Raw genomic sequence first — 13572 nt, 5'->3', positions numbered from 1 at the left:
CAATATATGCGATTGTATGATCAAAAAGTACAAAAGACTAAAAATAACCATACACAACCTTTTAACAGTTTTAACAATTAATAAGAGTAATACAAAAATTTGTAAAATGTTATTATGAAGATCAACATGATTCGTAAGTGTTGCTGAAGTTTTTAAATAAATATAAATATAAATATATATATATATATATAAAACAGTAAATAGGCCTTGATAGCAAAAACAATAGTACAATGACACAGAAATGATCAAACATTGCTGGTAGCTGACCAAGAAGATATAAAATTAATCCCAAACCGTCTTTTCTTTACCAGATCCACTTTTTGCCGATCCGTATCTTAAAATTAGTTAAACAACCCATTCCGATTTTTTTCAACAACTGGTGATCTTACTTTACAAATAATATTGATACAGAAAAATTTACAAGGTACACTTATTTGTAATTGTAATATTTTAAGAATTTTTACAAGGATACCTCTAAAAGAATTTTATCTCTGTACTGTAATGTAAATGCAATTCATTTATTTCCTTTTTTTTATATTGCATCATGATTACATGACATACGCATATTTAGAAGGATAGCCGAGAATACAAACAAGGACGGCAAACTGAAATGGCCACACAAAGCAAGCAAGTTGTAAATTTAGGGAATTATTATATTCCTGAGTATTATAAACATAAACATTGTTATACTTGTTCTCATGTCATAACAAGACTATTGTAAAATTGTGTTGAAATTTTGTGAGAACTTAGTTAAATTAGTAAAACAGTTAGTGAAAAAGTTTCAGCTTCAAATCTATTATGGCTCTCCAGAGCGTGGCAAAAATATAAAAATGAGTTGCCCAGTTACAAAACTCGTTATGTCCATTTTGAAGAATTTTCAGAAACCCCAAAAAACTGTAGAACATAAAGTAATGTATATTGTAAGCTCCTTTCACATTTTTTCTAAAGGTTTGTACATTATAATGTATGTCCAGTATCCTCAAAAAGATATGTTAACATTTAGGGGAGTTTTAGTTTGGACATAACGAGTTTTGCTACAGTATATTGGATTAAACGAGTTTTGCTGCATTATATGGAGGAGAGTAAGATTAAAATAAAGAGAGAGATCATTTAAGAACATGTTTAATGTTACAAAAATGTTTCAAAAATATATACAAATAACATTTTTTAATTATTTCAGCTTAAATCTAGTAAATGTCCATGTTCATATTGCTAACCTCCTCATTAGTATCGTCGATCTCACCAATGTCCGATTCATTGTCTTTGGGATCAGAAAGAGCTTTCTGTTGGTCGAAAAGATTCTTAAAGAACGTCAGATCTTGGTTATTTTCCCATTCCTTGGTGAAGTGTTTTCGTCAAAAAGTGTATTTAAGTCTTTTAACTTCAATTTTTTTATAGGTACAACCTTCCTTCACAGGTTTGGGATTCAATGTTGATAACTGTTTACCCAGGCTTATTAATGCTTTTCCCTACTCCAGAATCGACATTGTAGTTTGTTTCCCCTCTTAACTTTAAATTACCTTGTTTTGTTTTTATTATGAGTATACGTTTAGTGGGGCGTAACCTGAAGTGCCAATCTTTGGGTTCTCTTAGAGTTGCTGACACTGCTTCCTTTCCAATCCAACATAGGACATTCTTGTCCCAAGCGGATCACAGTGGCACACGACTTAAAAATTTCGATGTACTCTTTGTCTGTCAAAAGAGTAGTGTGTTTTCTTAATTTTTCCTTCCATTCGGCTGAAAACCCTATCAGGAGGGATGAAGGAGTGGCCGACTACTGGGAAAATCAAAATAACTTTTTTTACTGACTGTGGAGCATCTTGTGCAAGGAACTTGTTTAACATACCAATAACTATTTTTATTCTTGTTTTGGCCGCCGCACCCATCAGTGGCCACTTTGATAGTGTGCACTCCCGTCAGATCTGTGTTAAGCAGACGGTGGTATAGTGCTGAAGCGATTTGGTTAGAGCCTTTTTTATATTGGTTTTCTAACCAAACATAGGAGAAGATTTTGTCCTTTGTCTGAGGATCTTTTGAGCTACCTTCACAGATTGTAAAAGTTGTAAATGTACAACTGGCGTAAGTAATAGGAGGCTTGGTCAGGAATTTTGGGTATTATATGGTTCTTCTGGCAGTCAAAACTAAAGGTAATTTCACCATCTTTTTGCTCCCTAACCAGATTGTAAAAAGCATCTGCCTTTTTTTTTATGAACAGTGAGTTCTACCTTCAAAGTGTCTTTTTCCTGTGTATCTCTGCTACGCTTAATCCTGTCACGAAGGGACAGGCATGTTGAACAGACATCTGTGGCAGGAGAGTCAAAGCCTAAATTATAATCGTTGTCGAAAATGTTTAGAAAATAATCATACTTAACTTTAAGAGCCTCGTCATGAGAGCCTTGGTACTGCTCCCACAGTCCTCTGATCGTTAACTCGCTTGGGAGATATTGACGAGTGACATTTCTACCCCGACAATAATGGCTTTCAAGTACCTGAAGGGACTCTATAAAAGCTTTCACAGCATTTTTTTCTCCGTATATTTCAAAGACTTTGTGTCCCCACCACGTTGGTCTTTGGGTACATCTCCTAATTCTAAGAACTTTTTACACAACAACTGAATTCTATCTCTTGATACACCTAGGGTATTTACAAAGAGTTTTTTGCACACTGGAACTATTTCAGGTCGACCACATTTTTAAAAACAGGAATGAAATATTTTTCTTCCGGCTTCCCTCATCTCCATTTCTTGACCTCTCCCGCTCGGGCTGACTTACAGTGACGTATCGCAGGATAAAATTCTGCTGGGCCTCTCTATTTGGGTCTGCATAAAACTTTTGATGCATTCCGCCTGATATCCTGTAGACTCACTTTGCTACATTGAAAAGCCCCTGTAGCCGAATGGTCACATGAAGGTGGTGGAGGCAGTCCAGGCGAAGAATGTCTGAAAAAAAAACCAATAATTAGGCCTATGTATAATTTCATTTTAGACTTAGACATTGTATATTTATTCAGTGTTATGAAAGAAGAATAAAGTATAAGAACTACCTATTTTTATTCAGTAATAATAATAAGTACCGGTACATAACATTGAATAAGATAAGTTAAAACACTAAACCTAACCTACAAAGGATTCTGTTTTCTTACCTTTGTTTCTTAGCTTTATTTCTTTTCCATTCTCTTTATTCAGCCTTTTCTTTCTTTCCATTACCACTGGAGCTTCCAGAACTTGAAGTGGATTCATATTGTTAAAAACTATTATCAAAAGGTCGAAAATTTCTTCATAAATGCACTTACACACAGTTTACACAAAGCTTTGTTTAACGAACAATGTGGGAGAAACGACAGCTCTCAAGAAGACTAGACAAACCCAAACGCTAAAATGTCTCGGAATTTATTAAAAACTGCGTACAGCGAAGAATTGTGTAAACAGAATCATACATATTCCAGAATGGACATAATGAATTTTGCAACAGTTTAATTATTGGTAATCCAGTTTGTTATGGGACATGACGAGTTTTTGGAACAGTTTCATTATGATAGACACAACGAGTTTTGCTGCATTATGAAAATGGACATAACGAGGTTTTTGCAGCATTTGCTGATTTTCTAATACATTTTTAACAGGTTTATAACGACTTTTGAAACATGACATATTTGTTTTTGGGTGCAGGAGAAAAAACTCTACAAAATGGCGGTCTTATCTCAATTTTCGAAAAAAATGGACATAACGAGTTTTGCAACTGGGCGACTTAAATAATAGTTGTGTTATCTATGTTTTGAATTGGTTTGAACTGGAGAACTTAAATATGGACATGACACAGACTATAAAAAATAAGTACTAAGATAAATCTAATTATAAACAATGTACAATCAGCTGGTATCCATAGAGTTAATTAATACACCTGTTATACACACCACTAGTAAAGTAATTTGATAACAATCTGATCCAATTCATAGTTACCTGCAAAGCCTTCCTCCATCACAGGAAATATAAACACATCTGTGTTTATGTTGAGGATAAATGGAGACAAAGCCACAAACACGACCACACCTCCGCAACAGTCGGAAAACCCTCACCACGTGGCGGTAGTTACCGGTCACTCCCAAAATATTACCTAGACAAGACACTCATCTGTCCCACTGTATGCATGGAATTAGATTCTATACAAATCTAAGCTTAAAATAAGTGTTGCCAAAATATAGCTTGCTCTTTGTTTAAATACTAGTGGACATTGTATCTCACTGTTTTCACTCTACAGTTCTGGAAGATGTTTTGTTTTACATTGTATCAATTGTATTTTTATACAAAATCAATTTTATCTTTTTTTAATGGCTTTTAAAGTTGTTTACACAAAAAAAATTTTTTACCATTTTTAACATGTATATAGTGCAAAATACATACAACATATTAAAAAAAATCAATAAAATCAGATCGTTGCAAACTATTAATTATCTTTTCCTATACAGCCCATGTTAAATGTTTATATAGTATTGTATCTGTTTAATCGACAGGTAATATAAAATGTTTGTCCACTGTTACAGTCCTGTTGCTAAAAACAATGTGTCATCATAAAGTCAGTAGAGTAGCTTACCATTGAGTATGACCATGTATACTCCAGGAGCATACATCTCTTCTCCTGCCAGCAGACTGATGTGTTCCACTCCGATGTTGTACAGCACTTGTGCTATTGGCCCCTCATCCAGCTCTGTAGTGATGTGAGTCATCAGAGCCAGGTTCTTCACTAGACCGCAGGCCTGCAACACATACTCTCAGTCAGTTATTGTTACTTTCTAAACATATTTTAAACACCTTTGTTCATTTTTATCACTATTTTGCAATAAAATATTTTGATAATATTGGTATCAGAATCAAGTAAAAAGAGCTGCAGTATCAAGAATCCTCAATACCACTAAGTATTGAGGTATTCAGCAAGGATGACCTAAGGTCCTGACAGGACATTGTGTCCTTTACTATCATTAACAAAAGATAGGAAAGGCAGAGAGCCACATATGCTGCCTCTGTGATGCCAGCACACATTCTTTGCTCATGCACAATCATAGATTGTTATGATTGTTGTTGAAAATACATTCCAAATACAATTAAGGTAACTTATTGTTACCTTAGGTATACCTGTTATATCCTGTTCTTTAAATAATTTTATCTGAAATTTGAACATGTTTTTGGGTATATTTTTATTAAGTTAAATTATGCATATTTTATATTTGTTTCTTCTATTTGTTGTTGTTATCCTTAAGTATTTATTTATTTTTGTTAGGATTCAGTTTTTTTTTCTAGAAATGTTAATTGTTGCTTTGTTTTTCTCGAGAATTTTTGATATGTTAATTTGAAATTTGTATTTATTATTTTTTATATTGTAACTGCATTATTTTTAGGTGTGTTTACTCTTGTAATAAAACTGCATGGACTTGACCAAAAATTAATTACAAAATAATTTTAAAGAATAGAATTAGTAATTAGTATATTAATTTAGTGAAAATGCAGAGAAACTCAAATAGGGTTTTTGTATTTATGAATAAAATGATTTGTAATTGTTATTTCAAAGAATAAACATATAACAAAATAAATCAAATGTGAAGCAGCCTCTCGTAAAAGATTCAGCCACTTTGGTAATTTTACTATACTATCTAAATAAATGGTAAACATGAACCCTAAAGTATCTTGCTTTTCTTAGAGAGTTTACAACTCTTTTAGCAAATATAGTAGGGTTATATCACAATAAACCAAATTGGTGGCAGTGTTGGGTTGGCAGCAGTGTCTAATGACCCCTTTTCATAATAATAGTCCAGGTATTCCTGTATCATCAGAATTGACCCATCACAATTAAATCTATATATTTTCAACCATCGCTCGTGGAGGAGTATCGTTATGAACCCACCTCTCCCTCAGGTGTGTCAGAGGGACACAACATGCCCCACTGGGATGGCTGCAGGGATCGGGGTCCGGACACTTTGCGAGTCTTCTCGAACTGGGAGTTCACTCGTGTCATCATTCCAAGGGCTGAAATGTATGACAGACGAGATAACACTTGGGTTACTCCCTGTCGCTCCATCTTAAACCTTTTGATTGTCCAGTTGCCCTGTTAACAAATTACACTTTATTGTAGTTATGAACAGTTTTCCAGAGTGTTGTTAATGCCGTATTAATTCACTACAAATTATTACTTACAGTTGAGATAGCAAAGACTAGTGCGTTAGTGATCAGATCCTGCCTCATATGTTTCACAATGTCAAACTGAGCTGCTTTGATCTTGGGTATGTTCTTGTCTGCAATCGCCTTCAACTGTAACAACATTTGATGTTAACTAAGGACATTTTATTTCATTCTGAGAATATTTGAGATATCAAAGCCTAAACTTAAAACAAACATAACAAGAGTATTACTTAACTTCAATTTTATGTTCAATCTTAGTTGGCATTCTTTACTAACCATTAACACATTTACAATGATTTGTACCCCATCAGACACACGCGATCTTTCACAACTGTCATTGTGTACCCGATCGGGTACACACCGAGCTTTCGTAAAGTGCGTTATGTGTCCAATGGGGTACTCGTTAAAAATGCTATGCATTTCCCTATTGTGTTTTTATTGTTTGCCTTCCTTTGTGGTTTGTTAAATATGACTCCACACTTAAATAAATACCTCAGACTATCGTGTACCAAATCGGGTGCATGTTTGCTTAATTTTTAAGGTAAATTAATTTTTTAGGTACCTCTTGGGATATGCAGATTAAATTTTTTTTTTTAAACATACTGATATAGATTTTTTTATGCTAAATTGCGAAGCCTACATACTTTTTTGTTATACATAGATGTTTAACATTAAAAATGTTATGGTTTTTTTGTCACTGTTATTGAAAAATTTTACGGCAAATAAAAAAGTTCACAAATAAGGCGTCATCGTGAAGGTGTTAGCACCCACCTCTAGAAAATGTCTAGACTTTAATTTAGATATTTAAAAAGAGAAACGTATTGCCATCTACGTATCTATTATTTACTTTTAATTTTAAGATTCAGGTATGCTACAAACCTCACTGTTGAACCGCTTGAAACAATCTTCAAACATGAGTGACAGTAGTGACCCAGCCAACTCCAGCCGCTTGTTACCGTAGTAGTCGCGGTCATCTAATGCTTCTGGATCGTCCTGAGCCTGCATCACTCGACGCAACATCAGAGCCGTGTACACAGCCTTCAGCTTGAAGTTGAAGTTTTCAACCTGCATTGCACACCATCATTATTGCAGTTTTATAGCTATCTGTGTATAAGACTTACAAAATTGAGCTGCAGCCACTATGATATGCTTGTTAACAACTAACAGTAACAGCCGAGGATGGAGGTATACTATTATTGTATAGTATTGTGTCAGGCTAGTGCAAGTGAACCAGAATGATTTCATATTTCTGTACATCTCCAGTAATTTCTCTACACACCTCACCCTCATACCGAGCGTAATATTTTCATTTACTATGCTCACCTCAAAGACAGTATACTATTTTCAATCTATTGAAGGTTTAGCTAATTCTGTCTATGTGAATTAACTAATTTCAGGACAGTTAATGCTTTAAAACATCACAAAACATTTTAGATTAAAGGCTTGGTTAAAAACTGACAGAATACATCAGTGTATTCTTGTAAGTGTACTGGACCCAAAACATCCAATTTGCATTCTTTGGAAAAATCTATTTCAAAACCCACTTGATTGTATCATTTTGTTTTGCAAGGCATTTATTATTAAAACATAACCATAATAACTTTAAGAGTTAAAGAACAATTTAAACCAGTAGAACACCAAATGTAGCATTTTAGGAAAAATACCAGCAATAAAATCATTAACCCTCCCAAGCTGAAGACAGATTAGAACAGTATACTTTGACCAAAACATCAAAAACAATTATATTTGATATTACATATTGTGTCTCTTGAAGAGTATTTTAGTTTACAAAAGGCCTTAGAAATGGCTAGTGCACGCTCCGCTCCTATTGCAATTGCTTAAGAAGTATTTATAGACGAACTTCACTCTGTGGCAGAGAGAGGGGGGCGCCCTTTGTCTAGTGCCGTCCACCTGCTCTTCTGTTCTACGCACAGAGCAGTAACCAAATATATCCTTTGTCTGCCCAGATGATAAGATAAGATAATAGACCTTATTTACGAAACCTTAGATAGGAAAATGCTCTAATAGTTAGCAGTTTATATAATTTTTGTTTTATTAGATTGTACCATGAATTTGAATTTAGATCAAATTATCAGTAGGGTAAATAGTTATTTTTTATTTTTACCAATAAATAAGCTAATTTTAACTCAAATACTCTGTTTTTATGTTTTGCGTTTACCTCTTATAGCATATTTATAATAAAAATTAGCTTTGAACTTAAAGGAAAATATATTTTACAAATGTTTTGGCGTTATACAGAAATCAATGGATTTATTAGTTGCATGTGAAAGGTTAAATTAATACCAAATTCACAGATAGAAAAGAAACACATTATTCATATATTTCTCACAAAAGTATGTTCTTTAGCACCCAATTCAATAATTTGTATTTAACTGAATAGACAACATAATTTGGACATAGGCTATTTGCATTAATTATTCAGTTTAAATTTTATGGAACTTTCTCACAATTAAGAAATTATATGAAATAGATGTTGTACATCTTAATATTAAACTACAATACTAAAAATTTAATTTATAAAAAAATAAAATAATAAACCTTACCGGAACATGGGCAAGTATAACCGTAGCCAACATATCTCTTGCTTCATCCACAGGAGGCTTTGGTTTACCACTCGGACCGAAAAACCTTTTCTGTTTGGCTTTCCTGCCAATGTAGCTGCAAAAATAGAAATCAGGGACTTAATTACACAAATTAAGAATAGTAGCACTGATAGGTACTAATCAAATTTTACATGGCTTGCTGATGGTCTTCCAACTGACAGTTTATTCTCAAAATTCATCTGATTTCTTTCATGTTCTAGTAATTTCTATTGTTTTGAGTGGCTGGATTGCTAAAGAACTTTTATTTCAATGATCAACCTGGATGTTCATTGACGTAAATAACGTTTAAATGAGATTAATTCAGAGATTTTGTGGTCTTAAGGAGATGAAGATTCTTAAACAGTTACATTTGGGAGAAGGCTATGCAGAAGATTTCTCAATCATCATCTTATTAGTATGCTGGGCATACTTTTATTGTGATAAAGGGTAACTGACTAACTACACCTTTATATAAAGGACTTGTTGAACTTATAAGACCCAAACCAAAGTGTTATGTATCTACAGTTTATAAGTTTCGGTGAAGTATATTTAGACACATTTTTCCAAAAATACAGCGAGTTTTTCCTATAAGGTAATTATTTTTACTTGGTTGTGTGAACTTTTTACACATTAATTTTGTGTATTGACAAATGCAATGCAATTTATGCCAGATTTCACGTTTATCAAGAATGACACCTTTAATTTTGAACAATGTCTTCACCGTTTTTGAGATACTTAGGGAAATTTGTACTATTTTTACCAAAATATTTATAATATAACAACATCCGTAGTGTTGTAGCAAAAATCACACTGTCTTAAACCTTAAAGCAAAATATAGTTGCTGTCTAACTTTGGATTAGCACTAATAAATTATCAAATATGAAAACTGTGTTTTCTCAATGGTTATTTTATTTTTCTATGTAACGAAATAAAAAGAAGCTGCATATAAATATTTTTTTATTTGCCTACAGATGTTTCATTTCTGGCGCGACAGTAGCGTACGCTTATAGCGTTGAGCGATACTACAAAAAAAAAGCCGCCTCTGAGACAAAAACCGGTCTAGTATCAATTGATATGTACAGAAGTGGTCATGTGGTATGTAGTACCTCACTAAACTACTGAAACATACTTCCTGCACACTGTAGCGGAACTAACGCAGAATTAACATCACAAAACAAGGCAAACAATTGTTTTGCATGTATACACAATACATTGCTTAGAGCATTGTCAGTACTCGCGCTTATAGGATTAATATGTCATATTAGTATTAATTTTATTTCTTTCATTAAAAACAACTTCCATAACCCTCTCTGGCAAAAACCTGAGAGTGCTTGAAGTACACAAAAACTTACTTGAGAGCCTGTGTTTGAGTGAACACATCAACAGTGTAGCATTCCTCTAGCGATGGTCCTAGCTTTTTGAGAATCTCCGGCTCAGTGCCTATCATTTGTACAATCTGTTGGTCTGACTGATAGCCCATCGCTTTGAACACCACTACAATCGGAATATCCTGAAACATATCAACGACTTCATGAAAATACTGCACTCAATACCCATCATCCATATAATCTGTAGATTGGACTGTTAGCACACCACTTTGAACAAGTCAGAATATCCTGGAATATACCAACAATTTCCTGAAAATAATAGGCTCAGTATCCATCATACGTACAATCCGTAGATTGAATGGTAGCCTATCGCTTTGAATACCACTACAATTGTAATATCCTTAAACATATCAACAACTTAATAAATATATCAAACTCAGTACCCATCATCTGTACAATCTGTAGAACGAAAAGGCTACCAGTTCTTGTTGAAAGTAATTTGAGGGCTAAGGGTTAAAGATAACTTAATTGACTGAACAGCAATAAACGAAAACAAAACCAATTATTACCAAATGTCTTACTGCTGCTTATTTAAGTTTTAAGTTTAAGTAAAAAAGCGTCCATTAATTTTAAAAATGAGTAAAACTCACATCTTGTAGAAGATTATGTTTCATATAGTATTTGCCTCGTTTCATGATGATGTTAGTGCGAGACTTCTTATCGTAGGTGCTACTTGTCACCTGACACTGGATACCACCCTTGCGGTCTTCCTCTACTATCATCCTGTTCCTGGACAGCTGTTCTTGAATCAGGATCACCTGAAAAGTCATCAATAAACAACTTATACAACCTATAAACAATCAGTAATATTTGTTACATTTGTAGGAACCAATAAATAAACGGCTACATATTTCTAAAACTATGAACCATTTAACTACAGTTAGTAAGAAACAGATATGAACAATACATGATTAATAATTATATAATTATTTAATTCTTCAAATCGTTGATATCTATATTTTTATTTATGCACTTCTACTGTCCACCATATTTTTTATTAACTAGAACTATCAAGGTATATTTGACACTAAATGCAATTTCACATAAATGTCCAAAAGTCAAATAATTTTTCATAAAAATCTTGATTGTTTTTCTATAAACTATAAATAGGTAATTAAGTAAGCTTTCTAATGATAACAGTACATGTAACGATATAATTTTATTTCATATTTAAAAATTAAAGATTTTGTATTTTAATATTTATAAAAGATTATTGGTTAAATAATACAATGTAGTATTAATACTGGGTCTTACAGAAAGGTGTTATTAACAAATTAAGTAAATATTATTATACTGCAGAATTGAATTGAAATATCTTTATTCTTATCTTTAATCTTCACCTTTTCCGTTCCTCTGACGATAAAATAGCCACCAGGATCATGTGGGCATTCGTTCAGTTTCGAGAGTTCATATTCTGACTTATTGAACAAGACACAGTTGGAGCTCCGCAGCATTATCGGCATTCTGGAAAATATTGAGTTAAATGACAAAACTTATTACACTAATTTAGCAGTATACCACACCGTTTATCAAGTAACAGACAGGTGGCATGCAACATTTAAATTCTAACCTTAACAAGGTCTGCATTCTAATATAATTTTGTCTGAAATTCTACTTTATTGACAGCATATATTTGTTACAGGGCAGGCACTAAAGCAGCTCTTGTTCATTCGATTTTTTTATAAAAAGCTTAAAATTAACCCTTAAAGCGCTGGTCAAAATTTGGCTACGGTTCAATTAGAGATATCTTTAAAAATTCTGTTTTGTCAAAGTTAAATTTATTTTATACATTTGTTGAAAGAAGATATATAACAAACCATTTTTTTTTTTTTTAAAAAAAAAAAAAGCTCTACAGGTTTTACACATAGGTGCACTGTACAATTATATCTGCATGCCATGCAGAAACGTCATAAATAAGTAGCACTAGTTCTTATTGATTTTTCACATGACACAATTCAATTTGTCGGTGGTCATTAATCAATACACTTACACATTTCTACACATTCACAGCATTTTCGTGAATTATAATGTACACGATAATCTAAAATAAGATAATATGGACATATCCATATGCCGCGATTTAAGTATCAAATATCTTGATATTTATATCTCCACAGGGCTGTACTTCAATTAAATGTTACAAAAAAGAAGTCAGTGGCTTCAACAACCAATCCATTTCTTGATTCCAGATTGAGCAGTTAGAATAGTTTTATTCTAAGAAATAACCCACACAAACGATATTTTTATCCATCTTTCCCTCGGTTTAAAAAATGCTACATCTATGTTCTAACGTTTACAAAAAAACTCACCAGCTGGCTGGCTATAGTCAATTGTTGAGAACCATTTTGTGTCAACGTATATACACTTAGCTAGTGCAACACTGACACCATCAGTCAGAGAAAAATAACTTACCTGCCAATGAGCAGATTACTCCTGGCCACTCTAGTGCTTCCTCTCGTATACTCAATGTCAACCGTGATGGGAGCTGAGTACGTCAGGTCTCTCAGTCGACACTCATTAGGTGTGGTAGATCTTGTTATGTTGAATCCTTCCTCCACATCAGGCAAGCCCACATAGATATTCAGGTACCTGCAATTAAATTACTCATCCTTATACAAATAACCAGTAAAAATCAGTGAACTACAAATAAAATTAAAACTCCAACTATATTTTAACTTATAAAACCTACGTTACCGATGTTACTTTAAAATTGTAAAAGGTAGTGTTTAACCCTTTGATTCCCAGGCCAAAATGTTTATTAGGAAAAAAATCATACCTTAATATTTTTTCTGAAAAACTAATGACTATGCCAGAGTTAAAATGGCCATTTCGTATAGTATCGGGAAATAATTCATAATTTTACTAATAATATTTATGTTGATACGTGCATCGTGCACATCGTATTTTGTACACAATGGAGTGTTGAAATGAGCATTGCATCTCAAAATCCCTCCAGTTGTGAGTGTGATCTGTGATAAGTTTTTTGTTGGTGAAAAATCACAAACCAATTGAAATTTATCGCCAGATCTGTGATGTATATGGTCAAGAAAGTGGAAGCCGAATGAGGTAGTGGTGCATTGATGTTAGAAATGGACGAACCAGTGTTCACAATGAGCATCGCAGTGGTAGGCCTAGTCTTGTGAGTGATGAATTAGAAGTGAAAATCGATGAAACAATCCATTAAAATCTTCATTTTACGATTACAAAACTCTAAGAACATTTCCCCAAATTTCACGGAGCTTAGTTCATAAAATTGTGGTTGGTAAACTTGGTTATTACAAATTTTGAGCCAGGTGGGTTCTGAAAATTCTAATTGAAGTCCACAAAAAGACTTGCTTCAGCACTGAATTTTTGGAAGACTACAACAAAAGTAGAAATCAAGTCATCGATCTTAGTGTAAACGGCGATGAGA

At 33.3% G+C, this 13572-nt stretch overlaps 1 protein-coding gene across 1 annotated transcript in view; it reads right to left on the bottom strand.

Annotated features, from left to right (window-relative positions):
- The window catches only part of LOC124356735 (DNA-directed RNA polymerase III subunit RPC2), a 35147-nt gene that overhangs the window by 13897 nt on the left and 7678 nt on the right, over positions 1–13572 (bottom strand). The window contains exons 4-13 of the mRNA XM_046807916.1: positions 12573–12749; positions 11501–11624; positions 10751–10918; positions 10125–10282; positions 8734–8848; positions 7049–7234; positions 6185–6298; positions 5895–6095; positions 4590–4752; positions 3959–4112 (exon numbers count right to left, since the gene is read on the bottom strand). Of these exons, the coding sequence (XP_046663872.1) occupies positions 3959–4112; positions 4590–4752; positions 5895–6095; positions 6185–6298; positions 7049–7234; positions 8734–8848; positions 10125–10282; positions 10751–10918; positions 11501–11624; positions 12573–12749 (1560 nt within the window). The remainder of the gene's footprint in view (positions 1–3958; positions 4113–4589; positions 4753–5894; positions 6096–6184; positions 6299–7048; positions 7235–8733; positions 8849–10124; positions 10283–10750; positions 10919–11500; positions 11625–12572; positions 12750–13572) is intronic.

The sequence above is a fragment of the Homalodisca vitripennis genome, chromosome 3, assembly GCF_021130785.1.
Source record: "Homalodisca vitripennis isolate AUS2020 chromosome 3, UT_GWSS_2.1, whole genome shotgun sequence".
Classification (NCBI taxonomy): domain Eukaryota; kingdom Metazoa; phylum Arthropoda; class Insecta; order Hemiptera; family Cicadellidae; genus Homalodisca; species Homalodisca vitripennis.
This window is presented reverse-complemented; position numbering and strand designations above follow the sequence as displayed.